The 19,390-nt window shown below is 38.0% G+C and overlaps 1 protein-coding gene across 7 annotated transcripts in view; it reads right to left on the reverse strand.

Annotated features, from left to right (window-relative positions):
- Nucleotides 1-19,390, reverse strand: part of LOC103129859 (ELKS/Rab6-interacting/CAST family member 1-like) — a 167,649-nt gene that overhangs the window by 104,503 nt on the left and 43,756 nt on the right. For 5 of the 7 annotated variants that reach the window (XR_001660118.1, XM_016665463.1, XM_016665466.1 and 2 more), the window contains 5 exons: nt 14,522-14,659; nt 9,696-9,884; nt 4,483-4,524; nt 3,368-3,561; nt 3,043-3,048 (listed from right to left, as the gene is read on the reverse strand). Coding sequence is in view for 6 of the 7 variants with exons in the window: in XM_016665463.1 (XP_016520949.1) it covers nt 3,043-3,048; nt 3,368-3,561; nt 4,483-4,524; nt 9,696-9,884; nt 14,522-14,659 (569 nt within the window). In the remaining variant the exon portion in view is untranslated. The remainder of the gene's footprint in view (nt 1-3,042; nt 3,049-3,367; nt 3,562-4,482; nt 4,525-9,695; nt 9,885-14,521; nt 14,660-19,390) is intronic. The other 2 variants (XM_016665464.1, XM_016665462.1) reach the window with 2 other exon arrangements.

Here is a 19,390-nt window from a genome sequence, read left to right on the forward strand (position 1 = left end):
TTTTGGAGAATGTCTCCGCACAGTGCATAAAGAGAAACTGTTGTCCATTCTTCTTTGATCAAATAGCTCAAACTCAAACTTGAATAGGGAACATATGTGAACAGCAACTTTTACATCTAGCCACATATTTTCAATTAATTTTAGGAATGGACTTTCTAACGCAATAATATGCCTTGATCTAATCCAAACTACTTTAGCAGGGCCTCGATGTTTATGGTTGTGAGCCAAATGAAAGGTGAACCTTTGATCCAGGATAACAGCCTCCAACAGGTTTTCTTCCAGTATTGACTTGTATTTTCTAACACTCAGATGGAGCTTCATGATGCTGCCACCAAAATGCTACATGGTGTGTTTAGAGTGGTCTGCAGTGTTGGTTTTCAACTAAACACTTTTATATCTATAGACTAATGTGAGTCATCTATCCAAGCAACTCTCTGTTTCATGTTTCCCATGTCCGCTTGTGCCTTGTGGCATGCAAACAAGACTTCCTTTGGTTTCCTTCAACAGCAGCTATCTTCTTTTACAAGTATGCACTATTTTACATTGGTCTATCATTTACACATCCATTGAAGTTTGCTGTTGTAATTTGACTGCTTTTGCAAGGCATTCATCTGAAATCACTAAAAGCTGCTGATGGTTTGATGCATTCGTGCCTTTAGAAATCACCATTGTTTGAGAATAATTAAAACCCGATATGCTTCAGTTTACTGGAGCTGTGATTAAGGGACCTTCTAATACGCCAACCTGTTAAATAGGCTCATTCTTTTCTAATAAATTAGATTACACATAAATAAAATGACATCCATTAAATCACTGATATGTGTAAGCTTTGAGACAGCTGTGGAATAGTCTTGCCTTTGTTAAAGTTTATTTATTACAATGACCTGCCCTTCTCCGCTTTGTTTTCAAATGGATGAGAAAGTGTCTTTATGCTCATCTGTTATCCTCTCCTTCTGCTCAGATGGTGGTTAATAAGTCAGCTAACTTAGATCCAACAGAAACAAAGCGATTAAAAAGACATCCATCCTTTGCTCAGACACGCTACGTATCGTACGCTCTGACACAGATGTCCATTCAGCACACACACACACACACTCCATCCATGCTGTCACATAACACATGTGCACGGCTACTCGTGTGCAAATATTTAATATTTTTATCTAAACGGAAAAGGAAAAAGGTATGCTGGAGCCAAGAGAACTGATGCCTGTTATTGCAACGTTGGAAGTCAATTTTTATTAATATGTGCAGCTGTGTTGCATGATTATACTGGATCCTCCATTGATAACCTGTGGTAGGTTTGCCTTTGACCTCTGGCCTGTGTGTGCCAAACAGAGGGGAAGGGTTGAGCTGATAGGAGAGCCTAGTTGACACTAATGAGACAACAGCCCTGGAAAGACAGATGAGCTGAGGGGAAAAGAAACTCTTCCAACTATTCCTATGACTCCTGGCTGGCTTCAGATACAGAGAGAGAATCAACACGTGTGGCTTGCAGCAATTGCATGCAAACAACACACACGTCTGTGGACGAGGCATAATGAATGCACAAACACGAAAACATAATAGAGGCTCGATGCAGAAGGTGTGCAGGAGCTACTGTATTCTTATGTTGTTTGATGTCAATCCATTCGAACGCTGTTCCAAAACGGGGAATGTGAATAATGGCCGATGAATGAGGCAGGAAACCAGTATGGATCAAGTATGTGCCGCCCATCCAGACTGACTTCTCACCTCTCTCAAATGTAGTCAGTGAGAGCTCACCTGTGGGGCCAGTAAGTGCTAACAAGACAGAAGTAACCAGGCACAGATGTTGAAATGTTTCTGTAATTTTCAGTCAACTCACTCTAAATGATGCATGATATTTTTTAAGCTTATTTTCACACATGATGTGTCTGGTCAATATTAATATAGCATTAGTTTGCACGTTTTAATTTTTTTCACGTCGATGCTACAGAGTTTAATAAGTAAAGTAGTGAATAATTTTGATTGTTACAATGAACCTGTACAAACGTAATATCAACTGAAAATGTTTGTCAAGATTCAAAAATCAATGGTCATGGATGATCCAATCGGACTGTTTTATGAAGAAGGCAGAGTAAAAATGTCCATCTCTGTATCTGACAAATCTGGTAGAGACCTGCCCTAAACCTCAGGTGGTTCAACAAAATAGTTAATCGGGGGTCTTGAATTCAAATTCTTGCCACAATTTTCGGAGTTGTGTTTGAAACCATGCTCAGTTTTTAATCCATTTTACAGTTGTGCATTACCTCGTGTTTCCGTAATGTGAGCAAAAGTGCAAGAAAGTTGAAAGGGTATGAAAACTTTTCCATTCAACCTGCTTGTGTGTAGATGCACATGAATTGAATGTGCACACAAAGCACACACACACGCACGCACACACACGCACACAGTGGTTTTGCACAGGCACTAAACAGCTACTCACTCAGGTACATATACACACCATGCCAATCCATAAATCAAATGATAATTGAGTAGCACTCTGCCAGTAATAAACAGAGCAGTATAAACAGCCAGTGTCTGGGTTGGATACACCACCTCCCACTGGCACGCCGCTGGCGGTGTGCTGCTTGGTAAACTCACAAAACGCACACCTCAAGAAACAAACACACACACCCTAAATAAGTTTACAAGAATGCAAAGATGGAAACAGAACGTTTTATCTGTTGAATTCACAGAAACTGGGGTGAAAACACACAAATGCTATGTGTTAGTAGGAGAAAACACACATGAGCGAAGCCCTGATAACAATGAAATGTGAAGAATTTTTGCAAAAGTCAACAGAAAGTAAAACCGTATCAGTGCTATAAATCAGAAAACATAAAGGATCTGATGGTGTTGCTGGAATGAGGCCTGAGTCGGTTTCCCATGAATGGATTGTATGCCTACCATGAATAACAACATTTGCACTTCTTGAGAAACTTAATGAATAATATCAACACGCATGAGAGGATTCCAAGAGCACACATGAACATGCAGGCTGTATGAAAGTGTGACAACCAGGCAACCTATGGATCTACTTACCCAGGTCTTCAGTTGTACACAGAAACAAACAATAAGATATAAAATCAAATTATTAAACTGAAATGTAAATAGGTCAAGCATGTATTTCCAAACAAGGATTATGCAAGAGAAGAAGTAGGAGTATTTGAAAGTGGTTTTAAGTGGAAGGAATATACAACCTGAACGGTTTATATCTGATGGATTAGTCCTTTATAAATAGAGCACTTTGTAATGACCTGGGATCTTATAAAGATCCGGTCAGTAAGAAGAGGGCTGCTCTTTGATGACACCCAGATGGTGCATGTACTGGGACAGACGTGAATGCCAGTGACTTTTTGACCCTCACCTCTCAAGATCAGTAATTTTCTTCTCCTTGCACGATTTGTCCACTTCGGCGTCCTTAAGCGCTCCCTTTAACCTCTCCACCTCAGCCTGGGACTTCCCAGACTCCTCTCTGTAGCGGGCCACTTCCTGCTCGAGAAGCCTCAGACGATCTGCGATGTCTGGACAGATTCTGACAGTTTCCTCTGGTTTTGGGGTCTTTAGGTTTGCACGTGTGCGAATAAGTGTGGGGTGAGTGATGTGAACAGATAAAAAGACAGAGACATATTGTAAAAAATATTTGGCTAAACATTTTATGCTGAAAGTACAGCTAGAGTACATGTGATTGACAGAGGTTTTGATAATGTAATCTACAATGCAGGTGACTAAAATTCCCCATTTACATTGTCATTTACTTTGACACAAATGGGACAATTAAAAGAAGAAATTCCCATTAAATTGCCTTTTCTAATTGGAAACTGGAATTGACTACAGTTCCAGTAGTACAAACCTCTAACCCATGAACTTGCATATAAGTGGACTGTATTTACTAATAAAGGAACTTTGCATCATATATGTTCCAATGGATTTCATTTTGAAGCAACAGATTAAAAGGGAATAAACACAGTTGTGTTGGTCTGTCACATAAACTCACAGCAATACACATTAAAGTTTGGCGTTATAATGCGACAGCATGCAAAAATGCTTAAGGTGTTTAAATACTTTCTCCAGCTCCTATATTTTATGCTCAGACATACACTAATGAAAACACTGTTATTTTAAAGATATGTGTTTAATTCCATAAACTTTAAGCTGGACAAGCAATTTCTCAAATTGGCATCCCCATGTAACACAAAAGTAAGCTACACTTGTATATTAAGTTTCTGATTCAGATAAATGCACAATAACCAGGATGGACACACGGATAGAGAAATGGATGCAAAAATGAAACTAAACTAAATCATCAAAAAATCTACTTTTTATCCTGGAAAAATACTTAAAATTACAGACATATCCAGACTGTTTAGGAATCCTATAATGTTGCTGTTAGAAAAACTATAAGATCACATCATGAAATGTATGCGAGATGCTGATGAATACAGGTGACCAAACACAACAGTCACAAAGTAAAGAACATACCGTGGGGTTGACTGCTGGAAAACCATCTACTTTGGGTTCAACCTAAAGGTTAATGAACAAATACTGCATATTAAAATTAAGACTTTCTGAGGAACCAGCATGCATTAACTAAGCAGAATATTAAGTGTTGTCAGCTGTGGTATGAATACAGCAAAGACTGTGAGAATATAAACTCATCTTTGTCAGAAGCCATCGGTACCCTCATGTTTGAGCACCCCCCCTCCCCCCAATGCCTTCTTTCCTGTGGTTTCCTTCAATCATTTGCCTCCTCAGGGCAATTTTTCATGCAGAGTTGTGAGTTCAGTCATTATCATTCCAAAATTACTGACTCCCCATGATGTTTTGACTGTGATTTTACAAGAACACCACACATCACAGCGTTATTGATTTTTTTTTTTTTTGGTTTGGATCCCTCTTTTCTTCAACCACACTAAATCGATTCTTCTCCGAGAAAAATATCCCAGAGGCACTTTCTAACCTAGAATTATCCTCCTCTCAACTTCTCCCTTTTCCTCTAAAACGCTACCTCTCTCTGTCAACTGTTTGTGAAAACTTTTAAACTTGTTGAGACAGCTGAGGCCACTAATTTAAACAAAATCAAGTTAATGTGCACAAACACTTCTACACTCAAAGTCACATTTCACTAACTTCAGAGGACATAATTAAACTGAAATCATTTCAGCTCCGGCAGCCCTGAGAAATGTATTTTAAAAAAATCTTTTAAATTAAATTAACTTTAACTTAAATTAAAATAACTTTAATTTGCTGAACTACTTTTAAAAAAAAATCCTGATCTACTTATTTTTGATGACAAAATTAATGCTAGGCGTCAACAGTTGTGTCCTTGCCAAACAAAAGTACATTTCTATTTTGTTTTTGTTTATCATTAGTAAACTGGAGCGTTCAATTACTAAAAACAAGATATTTACCAACTAGTAGCTCAACAACTGTTAAATACATGTTGCTCAAATTGGCACAAAAAATTTATTATTGCTATTAATTCATATTTCTTATATTAATGCCATAGCTCCCTCTTCTCAAAGGCAGACATTAGAAAAGAATAATTCAATGAAAAAAGTAGCTCAGGTGCAATATTGTTTGGGTAACAAAATGAATCTACATTGTTTAATTGTCTTTACATAGTATGGATATAAGGATATACTATATGAAGTATATCTTTATATAGTATAAAGACAGTATAAATACCAAAATACAACACTTTGTTCTTTGGTCTTGGTAACAATGGCTGCATTTCAGAAAATGAGCATCATACTAACAGTAAAATATGGTGGAGGTAGTATAATTGTCTGGGTCTGTTTTGCTGCTTCAGTACCTAAAATACCTGATGTGAAAAATGGAACCTTGAATCCTGCTGTCACCAAATATCCTGAATATGTCCAACCATCTGTTCATAACCTTAAGCTGAAGCCAACCTGGGTTCTGCAGTAAAAGAGTGATCCAATGTACACCAGCAAGTCCATATCTGAACAGCTGAAGAAAAAACAGACTTTGCAGTGGCTTAGTCAAAATCTTGACCTGAATGCTATTGAGATACTTTGGCATGACCTGAAGAAGGTACTTTGTGCTCAAAAGTTTGCAAACTAATATTTTTTTTATTCTAAAAAAACACAATGCCTATGTTTAATTGCCAAGCATGCCTCCAAAGCCTGGATATTAAAGTCTTTCTTTAAAATATAAATAAAAGGTATCTGAAAAAGAAGAGAAAATTAACACAACCTCAATGTTGAGGAGCAATAAACTATTTAGGAGGGGAGTTTGGGGGCAGTTTATGCTAACTGTCCCTAAAATGGTCAATTCCTTCTTTGGGTTGTTGTTTTTTTATTTTATTTTTTTTTAATTCAAAAGGCTCATGTTTAGTTCCAGGCATCCTTTGGTAAACTCAACAAGTACTGTTTTATGGAAAGAGGAAGAGGATGTAGCAGTCTACAAAGCTCTGAAGTACAGATTAAAAGCACAGTAAACAGCTCACTGAGTGCATAGTAAAAACATCGGCAGGTACTGTGAGTGTGAGCCATAAAGGGCGCTTCTCTGCTGGCAAGTCTCACGCTAACTAATTAATCTGTTAATCTGGTTTGGTTCATTTTTATTTGTAGCCCACTTTGTTCAAACACATCATTTCAAGCTCTGCCCCCAATTTAAGATCAGAGCTTTGTGGTGTCCACAACAAAATTACTCGAGCAGCTTTGTAGCCAGTTTGGCATGTTTTGTATCATTGTCCATTTTGAAGATCAATACTTCTACCTCCTCTGATGGCCTATGTCTTCATGTTTTGCTTCAGTGTCTCCTCATGATGTTTTTGACTCATACGCCATCTATTTTGTGAAGTGCACCCATGTCTCATGATACAAAAATACCCGGAACTTAATGCTGTCATCCATGTATTTCAGTTTGGATGATGTTTATAACACCATTAGATGTTCATTAGGTCATAATGATTGCCATTATGACCTAATGTCAATCCAAGTTTCTGCAGAGCACATTGGCATGCAATCCCTGTGCTACTTATACTTAAATAATTAGTCAATATTTTGTATCCGAACAAACAAGGTACCTTCAGCCATGCATTACTTCACTGTCTATACCCACAACAGCCCTCTTATGTCAAATAAGGAAGCATTTGAGTATTCGAGGTGTCAGAAGCTTACAAATCCAAGCCATTATTATCTGGGATTTCCCAAATTAATAAAACACATAGTAACAAATAAAATGTTCTCTGAAAAGGGTATTACTCATTGTTTTTGGAATTAAGCAACTGTAAAACATTTTGGAAATCCTTACTGATCCAACACTGGGTTTAATCTAATTAAAAGCAAGAGTACGAGAAAAAAAGGTTATGTCTTCTTTTTCTCACATTTATTCTAAGCATGAGTTTTTCTAACTAACAATAAGCATCTTATATCATAAAAAAACAACTCCCACACAGAGGAGTTAAGTCACATTTAAGGCAAAAACTGTGTGGTGTTTCATAAAGGTAAAAAGACAAAGAAAAATATCTGCAAACTGCACACTCTTGCTGATTTTAAACATGATCTGACAGTGTAATAATCATGGAGTCTCCCACCACACATAATCTGATCTTGGAGGAAAATATACACATTGCATAACTTGAATTATAAACAAACATGCAGACTTTTCTTCTGTTTTCCACTTCTATCAAGAAGCAGCAATACTGGCTGCAACAAATCAGAATGGCATTTTAATAAGCACCAACTGGGAAAGTCCCAATTTATTCTTTATTCTATTCTATTCTATTCTAACCAGAATATAATAGCTTCAAAAAAGCAAATGATGCTTTTTTGAAGCATCATTTGGATGACATACTAATTCAAATGGTGCATGTGGAGAGGTCATATTAACACCAAATGAAAATCAAATTGTATCAGGAAGTGCTGCATTTTGTTTGATCTCTTGATTTATTCAATAAGTGTCACAACTGCATGTACCAGATGTTGGACAGGATGTTGAATTTTCTCCTCTGTATTTAATCTATTTCTAAACATCCTGTTTAAGCTGAATTAACTTTGTATGTTCACAACTGTACTGAGAGATTCCCATGGCTGTGTGCAACGTGTGGCATTTATTATGGCTTTAAATTAGTGATTTCGCAACATCTGACTCTATCTTGCCTGGCATTATGAATAGGAAGCCCAAAATTTGTACTGAAAGCCAGTTGTTTTGTGATCAATAGAGTGGTAGAGCTTCTCCCAGGTCACTGCACAGCAACAAGATCAAAACACTTGAAAAGATAAACACAAATACCTGCATACACACACGCACACAAACACACAGCTGTTTTTTGTGTCGACATGTATGCACAAGCAGAGAAAAAAAAAACCTTGCCACACAAACATAAAAAAATATGCAGACAACATTTGCTTTTTTGAAGCTCTGCAAGTTTACATAACAGGTCTGATTGCTGCGAAGCATACATAATAGTCAAATTATGGCAGAACTTCTGTCAGAATGTGTATCTGTTCGGTACAGAGTAGCTGAGCGGCTGCCGCTTTCATGTGGTGCCTCATCAACATCCAGCAAGGTATCATTTCACAACAACGAGATGTGTGTACCATTTCTATGGGCATAAAAAAAGAGGATAAAAACATTCTCGTAAATTCTGCCAGGACCAGACTCTGTCTAGGCTTGTAAGCTTAGGAGGGGGGAAAAAAAGGAGAAAAAAAAACATGACTTTAAAACAGGGAAACAGGGATTCTTTATGTCTATAAATCAGATGCTTTTAATTCATTCCTTCATTTGAGGAGACATAGTACTAGCGGGCTTTTCTTCTAGAGAACTACCAATAGCCTTGTGGATGCTCACAGGGAGGTAAGACGATGCAATTAGTAATACTGTGGAAGTAAGCTGTGTAAATACTGAGCTGTGTGTCTGTAGACCACACAGAATAAAGGATAAAACAAGTAACATTAACCGGCCGTGGTTAACACACACACACACACACACACACATACAGGTTCATGTCGATAAAATAGAGTAATTTCAAAAAGTTAATTTACTCCATTAATGCAATTAAAAAAGGGAAACACACATGGTAGAAATTTATATCACACATTGGTATATCTAAAGATTTTTTTATTAATTTTGATAATGCTTTGTAGTTAGTCAAAACCCAATATCTGTTTTTTTCCAACTAATAGAATATTAACCCTTCCACAGTCTTAATTCAACACTCAGGAGGAGCGCAGAAAAATTCATGATTGGACTGTGGGGAAGCAAGTGGGTTGTCCCATCAGACCGTCAATTTCCTAAACCACAAAAAGAAAAACTTGTTAAAGCTCACATGGGGTAGGTGCAACCCTGCCAGACCACATACAGAGTAAAAAAAATGTGGGGTCTGAATGAGGGTTAACTAAGATCATCTAAAATTTTCATGACAAAAATTTGGCCTACTGAAAAGGATGTTCATGTACTGTGAAGTGTATGAACTCAATAGATAGTCCTCACATGATGTCACACTTCCTACATCTGGGCGCTCTACTACCATCTTGGTAGTATGGTGCTTTCTAACTCGCACGTAAAAAGAACCGGCTTGTGTATGTTGAAATTATAGATGAGTTTTCTCTTTAGTTTGAATCAGAAATAAATTAGGTTTTTTTAATTTGCTTATATTACAATCAGATTTTATCTACGACAACATAGTTTCAGAAGACAGCGCATTAGAGTCACTGTGCACTGACCTCCCCATCAGGCCTCTGGTTCTGGATTAAGATGGAGTTAGTGACCTGGCTCTGAGGCAGCTTTGGGGGTTGCAGAGCAGCCAATTTTTCCTTCAGTTCCTGGTTCTCTCTCCTCATCTGGCCCATCTCTTCAAGCCTCACCCTTTCTTCTCGTTCCTTCTGGTCTCGGAGGTTCTCAATCACTCGCTCCTAGAGTGGTAAGAAAAAAAGTTAATATTGTCAGAAAATCTCTTCAAGTGACTTATTCTGTGCATCAAAGCATCAATCTAAAGTGAGAACATAGATGCTATTTTTTGCATCCAGTATCCATCTAGTGTCCTAACCCCATCCCTAACCCTATAGCACATGTGTCAAACTCAAGGCCCGCGGGCCACATGTGGCCCGACATGTCATTTGATGTGGCCCGCCCCAGCATTTTATAGGCCGATGCTTGACTTAAAATAGGTTTTGAGCACGAATTGACTACAAACTACATCTCCCACAATGCATTCCGATTGTTACCAGCCAAACATTACGGCCTCTCGCCACTAGAGAGCAGCAGAGTCACCTCAAGCTGCTTATTGATTTTCCCAGCGAATAAAACTGAGACATCAACAAGCTAACATCAAAACGTCCAAGAAAAGAAAAATCGATTTACAAGTAAGACTGTGAATGAAGATGTGTGTGAGTTGGTGTCAGGGGGGCAGGTCGCGCTAGACGTTATCTTGACCGACAACATAAAAAAATAAATAAAAAAAATCGGTCATGTACTATTTTTATCCGTGAAATTACAATCATGTTAACATCGGCTATTCAGTCGCATTTTATGCAGTTTAGTTAATATTCACCGTGAATCCAGATCCCATCACAAATTAAACAGATAAATATATTCTCTTAGTGACAAAAAACACTGACTGAAGCCCCAATAACTTTTAATAAATTAAATTAAGCGACTTCACTTAAATTAGCATCGCTTCACCCACTGGGGTCTGAACGCACTTCCTCCTGGTTCCCATCTGCAGAAAAATCTGCGCTAATTCATCAGTCAGTTGGATCTCTCTGATCCAAACAGACCAACTGAACTCTGTGAGTGTTTTACCCTGTGCGGTCCGGTGTGCCCCTTTATCAGGATTTTTTATTTATTTTTATTTTTTTTTTTTGCGTGGTTTCGCTTCTCCGAAACGGACAGATGTTACGTCTGCAGCGCCATTTGTTAAAGCCGCTGGATGAGTTACTTCCAGCGGTTTTTAATTCTTCACAGCGGCGTAGCCATGTCCGCAGTGGTTGAGCAGCGGACTGTGCATGTTACAGTCTAATTAACTTTTGCATAGTCATTTATTTCCTCAAGATAAACTGCCGGCTCCTCAAATGGATTAACACAACGTTGCATTCTCTTTAGTTTTCTCTGGTCTGTAATGGAGACTTGAATTTAACACTCCATTTCAACCAAAGGTTTGTAATGCGCTTCCTAACCAGACGCTCCAAAGCGTCCGGTCCATAACTCTTCAACACGCCATCAGCTCCCGGTCAGAAAGACGCATTTAGTTCAGAGACCATGAGATGATATTCAAAAAGGATTTTTTAAATTAATTGATTTCAGTTGCCTCTGAGACTAAATCTTTGCATAAAGTCTATAAAGATTTGTACCATCAATGTGGCCCGTTGAGGGTGGCCAATATGCTGAAGTGGCCCTCGGTGAAATTGAGTTTGACACCCCTCCCCTAGAGGAACAGCAATAAACTCTTGATATCAAGGCCAATGAGAATCTAACAAGTGCCAATCATAAATAATACAACCATAAATAGCAGCAGCCACATGAGGTGATCAGAGCCAAGTGGAGCAGCAGGACAAGATATTGTAAAAGACCTGGACAGTGCTGCAGATAACACCAAACAACTTCACACCGTCTGCTGATGAAAAGCAATGGGTGTTCTGTAATCATAGTCAGCTGCAGGACTATAAGCAAGTGCCTAAGTATGCTAAGTGTGTATCAAGAGCCAAGTTGTTAAGGTGTGTGTTTATCTGTTTACCTTAGGGAAATTACTAAGGTGTTTTTTTAGGTCTAAATCTTGGCAATGAAGCTAACCATGAGGCACCATTGCATGATTGGCAGCTTTGAATCTTGATAATTGGACAGATATATCCTAACTAGACCTGGCATGTTGCAGCAATGGAGTCTGGGTAGTAATGGAGATCACTTGACTTAGAAGTCCTGGCTGTTTTACCCACTGTATTATATATGTCTGGATAATTGAGGGGTTAGTAAAAGAGGGCAGTGTGTGTTAATATAACATGCCTCAGCGAGGTGCCTTACTTTGGACCCTATATAAGAACAAGAGAAATCACAAACGCAACATCACAGACAGACGCGAACAAAACACACACAAGCTAATGAGTAAGGCTAGCTATAAACACAATGCCCCAGCCTGTTAATTAGAACCACAGAGCTGTGGCCAGCGACTGACTCCAAGACCAGGTTTGTGACAGAGTTTGTGATTAGCAACACACACACACTCGCCCTTGTAAACACATTACACACACCCTGCGCTGACCACAAACTCTGAAAAGCTCGCCAAAGTTCTCGTCGTCACAGCTGAATTGTACGTAGGACGCATGTGAAGTGGTTTCTGGGTAAGCAGATGGGCCGATGCAGAGCAGGGATTTACTGTTTATTGCACCATTATGCTATTCATTTCAAAGTCCATCTGCAACACAAACAAATTTTAGGTGATAAAAAAATCACTTTAAGTGGAAACACATTTGTCATTGGTCTTTGTATCATTTCTGTACATAAACAAACACATGCTGGGTAACTGTATTTTAATAGCTTATTTCTGTTGGTAAAGCACATACTCTTGACTTATTTGATCCAAATGTAAAATAGCATGATTTAATAAAACTCCACATACAAACACAATCAACCAAAATTCTTTTTATTACAAATTTATCATTTGAGGGAGAGCTTTTGTTGTTGTTTGTTTCCCACCGCAGCTAGGTTACGTAGCATAAGCATACTGTAAAGTACAGTGCTTTGCAAAATAGGGCTTGTTCATATTTAGCCACAACGTTCACTGTATTTTATTGGATTTTTATAAAACAAACCAACACAAAGCTTGCAACTATGAGGTGGAAGGATAAAGATGTAAAACTTTTAACATTAAAACGGGATGGATACACACTACATTTTTATAACCAGGTTTCCTTTTTCGTTCACTTTACAATTAAGTGGTACTTTGTATTGGTCTACCACACAAGGATTTGTAGTTAAATGCAGGGAAGGTTGTTGTAATGTGGCAAAATGGAAGGGTAATAAAAGCTCTGCAATACACAGAAAATAACACTAAGACTTAGGCTTTATTTAAATATGAAAATCACATGTGTTATTTGTATCCAAATAATAAATCAGTACACTGTTAGAATAGCTTTAGATTCTGTTGTGGGAAGCTCTTTTGGAATATCTCTATTCATCAATGTACATATGGACAAAGTACATAAGTACATACATTTCTTATGTACTTTGTCTATATGTACATTGATGACACAACTACCAAAAAATACACAAAAAAGGTATCAATTAGTAAGCAACCTTATTGATTGGGTTTTTACATGTGTCTTTTTGCAAGTCTTCCTGGGAAAAAAAAAATTACACCAGGAACCATCTTTTAGCTTGGAGACCAAATGTGGAAATGGAAACCAGTTATAGCTTGAAGTACAAAACCAATCCTTTGTAGATGCTAGTATGAAAAATGTGCAACATAGCTAAGAAGAATGGAGTCATTCTGACATCAAGCCAGTCAGTTCAAGGCAAAGTTTAATTATTTCAAGACTGGGATGTGACATCTGCTAGATCATAGTCAGAACAGAGTAACATCAAATCCATCCCATGTTCAGCTGCAGCTCAAATAGTAATGGGAGGCACTCTGTAATCATTATTACAAATCTAAAAATGAATTCATCAAGTTGTGATGACAAGAAAGAAAATATTAATAAGGACAATTATTTGCTCAAGTTGCTTTACAGTGCGTCTGCTTTGGGATAGTGTAAAATCAAATGGGTTTCACTTGGTAAAAAGTGACTCCCTCCTGTTGAGGTAAGGCTTTATGAAGACCAGCTGCTCACCCAAATTGCCAGCAAACAAATACAGGAATGTTTACAAGAGACAGTCAGCTCCCCTATTCATTCTTTCATCCATCATGTGGTGTAGCTTGTTTGCTTCACCTTAAATCCTGTGGCATTTATTCTGCACAAAGAATTTTAATTCAATACAATCTATTATGCAAACAGACACATGTAACTGTGTGCTTGTTATACTATTTTATGAGCATAACTGCAAGATTGGCTGACCAGAACAAAACATCTTGTTCGGGAAACCTTGCGTTAAAATGTATTACCACAACTTTCTCATCTTTGTACTGTAACGCCGGTCATAGAAATGGGCCTTGCAGCTTTCACGTACCATACAGTATGTTTCACATGTCCTGTTTGTGAAACAATCTTAAAAATTGAATATCGCATATTGACATAGTAATATCACTACGTCTGACAACTAAAAATATTCACTTAACTCAGCATGCGAGATGCTTAAATCAAACAGCTTGACACACCTTCTGGTGGAATCTTGCACAAGGACACAACGACAGAGGCGGACTGAGCTGGAATCGAACCTGAACTCTTCTCACCGTCGCCAACATCGTCCAAAAAGGAGATTATTATTCCACAAAACGTCACTTCAACAAACCCAAGCTATCCCAAACTTCCTAAAACTGAAGTGTGACTTTACAGTCATACAACAAGAGAAATGCATTAGCACAGCACTGCCCCAGCCATTCACCCCGTTTTCCTCGTACCTTTTCTGATAAAGCTTCTTCCAGAGTGGCCAGAGCTGTGTCTGTGTTACTTGAGTCAGTCTGAAGCCCCTGAACCCTTTCTCTCAATCCAACCAGCTGTTTGTCCTTATCTTTTAACTGCTCCAACAGGTTCTCAATCTGGAGAGAGAAGGACAATGACAGAGGAACAAAGGAAAAGATATGTTAATATAAAAAACAGCAACAGTCACTGAGATTAAATGAGTCATGAGAAAGTACTTTTATAACAAACAAAGCAACAAAACATATGGAACCACAGGAAGAATGACAACTATCCCAGTGAAAAGATGAATTCCCACTGTAATTTTCTTCATTATGGAATGATGCATTGAAGAAAAACTGAGTATGCTTATATTCTCACAATATTTAACAAAAACGTCCTTACAAACTTCAGAAATCGACACACAACTCTAATACAAAAAAAAATGCATAGAAATATTTTTTTAAATTAATTACACATCAATAGATATCTTAATGTGTTTTTTCCATCTTTTTTCAACTACGTTGTCAAATTAGTAGCTGTATCATCATTTCTCTTTTCAACATAATTTTGCTTGGAGTTTTGTTTCTTATGCCCGACTCACACTCACAATGTCACTTTAAAACAAACTCTCCAGTATTAATTTCGGTCTCAGTTTTCTTGGGTTTTCGTTAAAAGTTAAATATGTCCTGTTCACTCCCAGCGCTATCTGTCTCTACATCTTCATTTCTGTGGCTAATCCCATGTTGCTAAAGCGGTGATGGTGTAATAGCCAGTTGTGCCATTCGACAGTCTTTATCTGATGCACATCTGGTACACAGAATGCAAACACACACACGCACACACCAACACACACACACAGGAGCACATGGAGAGCTCCAAGCTATATGAAACAAAATGCTAACAGATGCAAGTGGAGTAGGAGACAGGGCCATGCAATGAGGCTGGCAAGGTCTACAAATTTCTTTCAAAGGGACAAGACATCTGCTGATAGGTCATGGTGATAAGGGGACTGACTTGTTGCCAATCATTGTTTCAGTGAAGACACATTGATTTGAATTTTGAAATGTTATATTTTCTAAATGAAAACAAATAAACAGAAAAGCAGTTTTTGTGACATTTGTACACCAACACAAAGTTGTATCCAGCCAAGTTTCCTTCAGACAAAAAAGGACCATGAACTCACCACCAAAAAACTCTAAGATCAGGACCTAATTTAAAAAAAGGCACTGTGAATGAAAATACTGTGATATGTAGTTATTTAATATTAAATAACTTTAATTCAACTCCATCAAGAGAAGTGAATTTTACTGCAACAGTGGAAAAAATGGCCTCTCAGGAGGATGCATTCCAGTCATGGGTACATAGACAGATAAAGTCCAAATTTTCACAGCGATTTTGCACATAAATCCAATTACACCAGAGACCTTCATGTTCTCTACTCCCTGAAGGGCCACATGAAGATTTAGAGGAGCCATCTTGATTTTGGCAATGCAGAGAAAGCAGTATGAGGGGTGGGAAAAGCTGCCAGCACCCCTTGGCAGATCTTGATATGTTAATGGCAATCATTAAACAACCAAGTTAAAGGCTATGGTAGGCTGGTACACAACTGATAGCTACATAAAAGCCTGTAGGGAATGATGGGAAAGCTTCACACTACCACAATCCGATAAAATTCCCAGTAATTTGCAATTACCAGGGGCATTTTAGATGGTGGACATTGTGAGAAAAAGGATTTCCTTTGAGATTCTTTCATGTTTTCATTCTTTTGAAGTAAAGTGGTAGCTCTTTTCTGACTTTACTGGATTAACCGTGCATCAAAGTTAAGCAACCTTACACTGAACTTCAATGTCAGAAGCATTGGTCAAGAATGAAAAAAAAAAAAAGAAAAAGACTTGCTCTGTCACATGCTCCAAGAGCATTAAAACAAACAAAATGTTTTCCTCTGGCCTCTGGTTGTGATAGTCCAGAAGCTGACAGAGCTTGTTTTTACACATGCACTCATGCACACCATTTCTCTATCTTCTTGTGGGTAGCAGAGGCCAATTTTAGATCAAATTGAGCATGTTGCCCTTGGTCTTTAGATTAATGATTACATTCTTCACCAGCATTTAGTTTGCTTTGGCCTGGTGCACAAAATAGTAACTCCTCAATAAAATATTTAGCTTTGTCACTTTGGCGCTCAGTGAAATTGTGCAGAAAAGCATTAAATGTGGCTTAAAGCTCACGCCTCTGCATGAAAAAGAGCCATGTGAATCAAAGGATGTGGGAAACAGGGAATGAAATTCTGTTACAACTCAAGGAACCTAGCTGAGATTAAATTCATTTAGTTGACGGGCAAGAAGCAGGGTAGCTTTGTGATTACTTTTTCTTACTTTTATCAAAACACCAGTCATTCATTTTATCTCTCAGTCCACGAAGCTTCCTTGGACTGGATTTATGTTTTTTTTTCCTCTCTTATTTCTTCCTTGTGTGTGCATTTAAAGGACTTTATCACCAAAGAGTGTACCATATGTCAACCAACCCCACCTCCCACTGGAGCAGACCACCTACGATAAGCAGTTTTAGACGAGGAACTGTAGTGTGGATCGTCTGTCTCATGAATGTGTAACCCACAGAGGAAACATGACGTGAGTCTCAGTCATCCCCCACACAAGCACACAGCTCCCTAAGGGTTTACAGACTCAGTGTTTTGACTCCTATAACTTTATCAAACAGGCCGATAAGACAGGACCAGGTTCTTCTTAAAGCACAAGTGATGATCTTCAGTTGCCTTCAACTGGCCTTGAAATTGCACTTGGCATGGATAATATACAAGTAAAGAACAACTAATACATTTCCATAATTTCTTTGAGTTCATGGAACAGAGTAGACGTTGACTCTTATTTTTGCAAAGCTATAAGCAGATTTGTAAGAAACAAAGGACAGATTAAATGTTATATCACAATATTTTGTAGAACAAGTTATTGAGATTAGGATTAAAAACATGAGAAAAAGTAACCAGTGTCACCTAATGGTGCTCTACTCCTCTGTTGGAATGAGCAGAACACAATCTGATGCTGTTGAATACTGCTCTTCTTCAACTGCATCTGTGAGATTACGTACTGATGTTGGGTCAGATGGTGTAGTCCACAGTTTCCTCTCTAAAATGTCTCAGGTTGAGGGATGTGTGCAAAGCAGTCAGGCAACTCCACACCAAACTAACCCTTTTATTATGGACCTTGCTTTGTGTTTTAATGTGCAGGTATGTTGTAACTAAAGTAACTATCTTAAAACTTTTTCCACATATTGAACAGTGGAAATATTAAAATGTTTTTATGCTGTATGGAACAGCATAAAAAGGGCAGAACCCTACTTTGTGGGAAAAAAAAGATCAGTAATCCCCTGTTGATATGAAGATTTGGGAGGGCATAAGTGATTTTGTCTTTTTCTTATTTTAGAACATAGTACATTTGTGTTCTGTCATGGTGTTTGTGGTTAGGACCCAAATGCAGCTGGCAGGAGTCGTCAGACTGAGTTGCAAAATTTAATAAAAAAAAAAATTAAAAAAGCTGATCTTACAAAAATGCAGGAAGCCAGAATCAAACAAAAAGTAATCCAAAACAAGGCCAGACAGGAAACGCAGGGAAGTTGAGGAGAAGTACAGGAAACCGGTTTGGAGTGATTGAGCGTGAGCAGCTTAAATGCTGGGGAGGTGAATGTGGAGCAAAAGACCTGGGCTGTGATGAGCTAACTGACTGCAGGTGTGAGTGGAGGGAAAAGAAGACAGACTGAGAGAAGGTGGCACAGGAGGCGATGACGAGTACACAGGGGAGCATGAAATAAGTCACTACAGAATAACTTGGTTACAGAAACAAAGAAAATAGTGACAAAAACTAATTATAAACTTAATAAAAACACTAAGATCATCATTTTTGTCGGTTACAATCATCACACTCCAGCTTCCTTCCTTGGTCAAAAAAATAATAAATAAAATAGGACTCAGTTTAGAGTATTCAGTTGACCTGCCTTTACTTCTGAGTGTGTGCATGCAGGGCTGTTTCTCTCTGTGATGCCCCAATGACCACTGTTAGATACGGACCCTGCAAGGTTAAGTGGGTATAGAAAATGAATAAAAAAGACTTAACCTGTTACTTCAGCTGGTTTTTATGTGCTGAAAGGCAAATTAGTTTATTTCTGTCATGAATAAAATATTTTCATTGGTTATTAACACACAAGGAATAATAATTATTGTGCCTTTGGAATCAAATTCACAAAAAAGACCTTAGAAGCTGTGTGTAATGTTTTCTCTTGTAAACTTAAGCTCACAGAAGAGCAAAATCCTCACGTCATTGTGGGCTACAACTGACCACAGGACCGGAAATATTGGCTCCTGAAAATGGGAAGGAATGCTACTCAGAGCAGTTCTGTAATGATTTTAGGTTTCCGAAACAACAATAAATGTAGTTGCATCCCTTTGTCAATGGTAATAATTTATTTGTGCAGAACATCCAGGTCTTTAAAGTCCAGACTAATTTCTAAAGCTGGAACAGGGAAGTACAACTTACAAATAGTCAGATCCTAAACTAATCTGGTCTAAGCAATTTAAAACGCATAACATCCAGATAAACACCAAATAAAATTATATTTGTAACTTGGGTGCACTAGTGCAGTTGGAAATGTTAAACATACTGCTATACATAATTAGTCTTTATGTCTTCTGTTCATCCCTCCAACTTTGAAAAAGAAAAAAAAACAAAAGACTTGTATGACGCTATAGTGCAACCTCCAGTATTTCATATGCTGTTTAAGATCTAAATGTCAATATTCCCATGTGATTTAAACCAGTAGCTGCTCTGAATCAGGCTATGTAAAAATGTTTAAGCTGGAAC

Source organism: Poecilia formosa, unplaced genomic scaffold, assembly GCF_000485575.1.
Source record: "Poecilia formosa unplaced genomic scaffold, Poecilia_formosa-5.1.2 Scaffold586, whole genome shotgun sequence".
NCBI lineage: Eukaryota > Metazoa > Chordata > Actinopteri > Cyprinodontiformes > Poeciliidae > Poecilia > Poecilia formosa.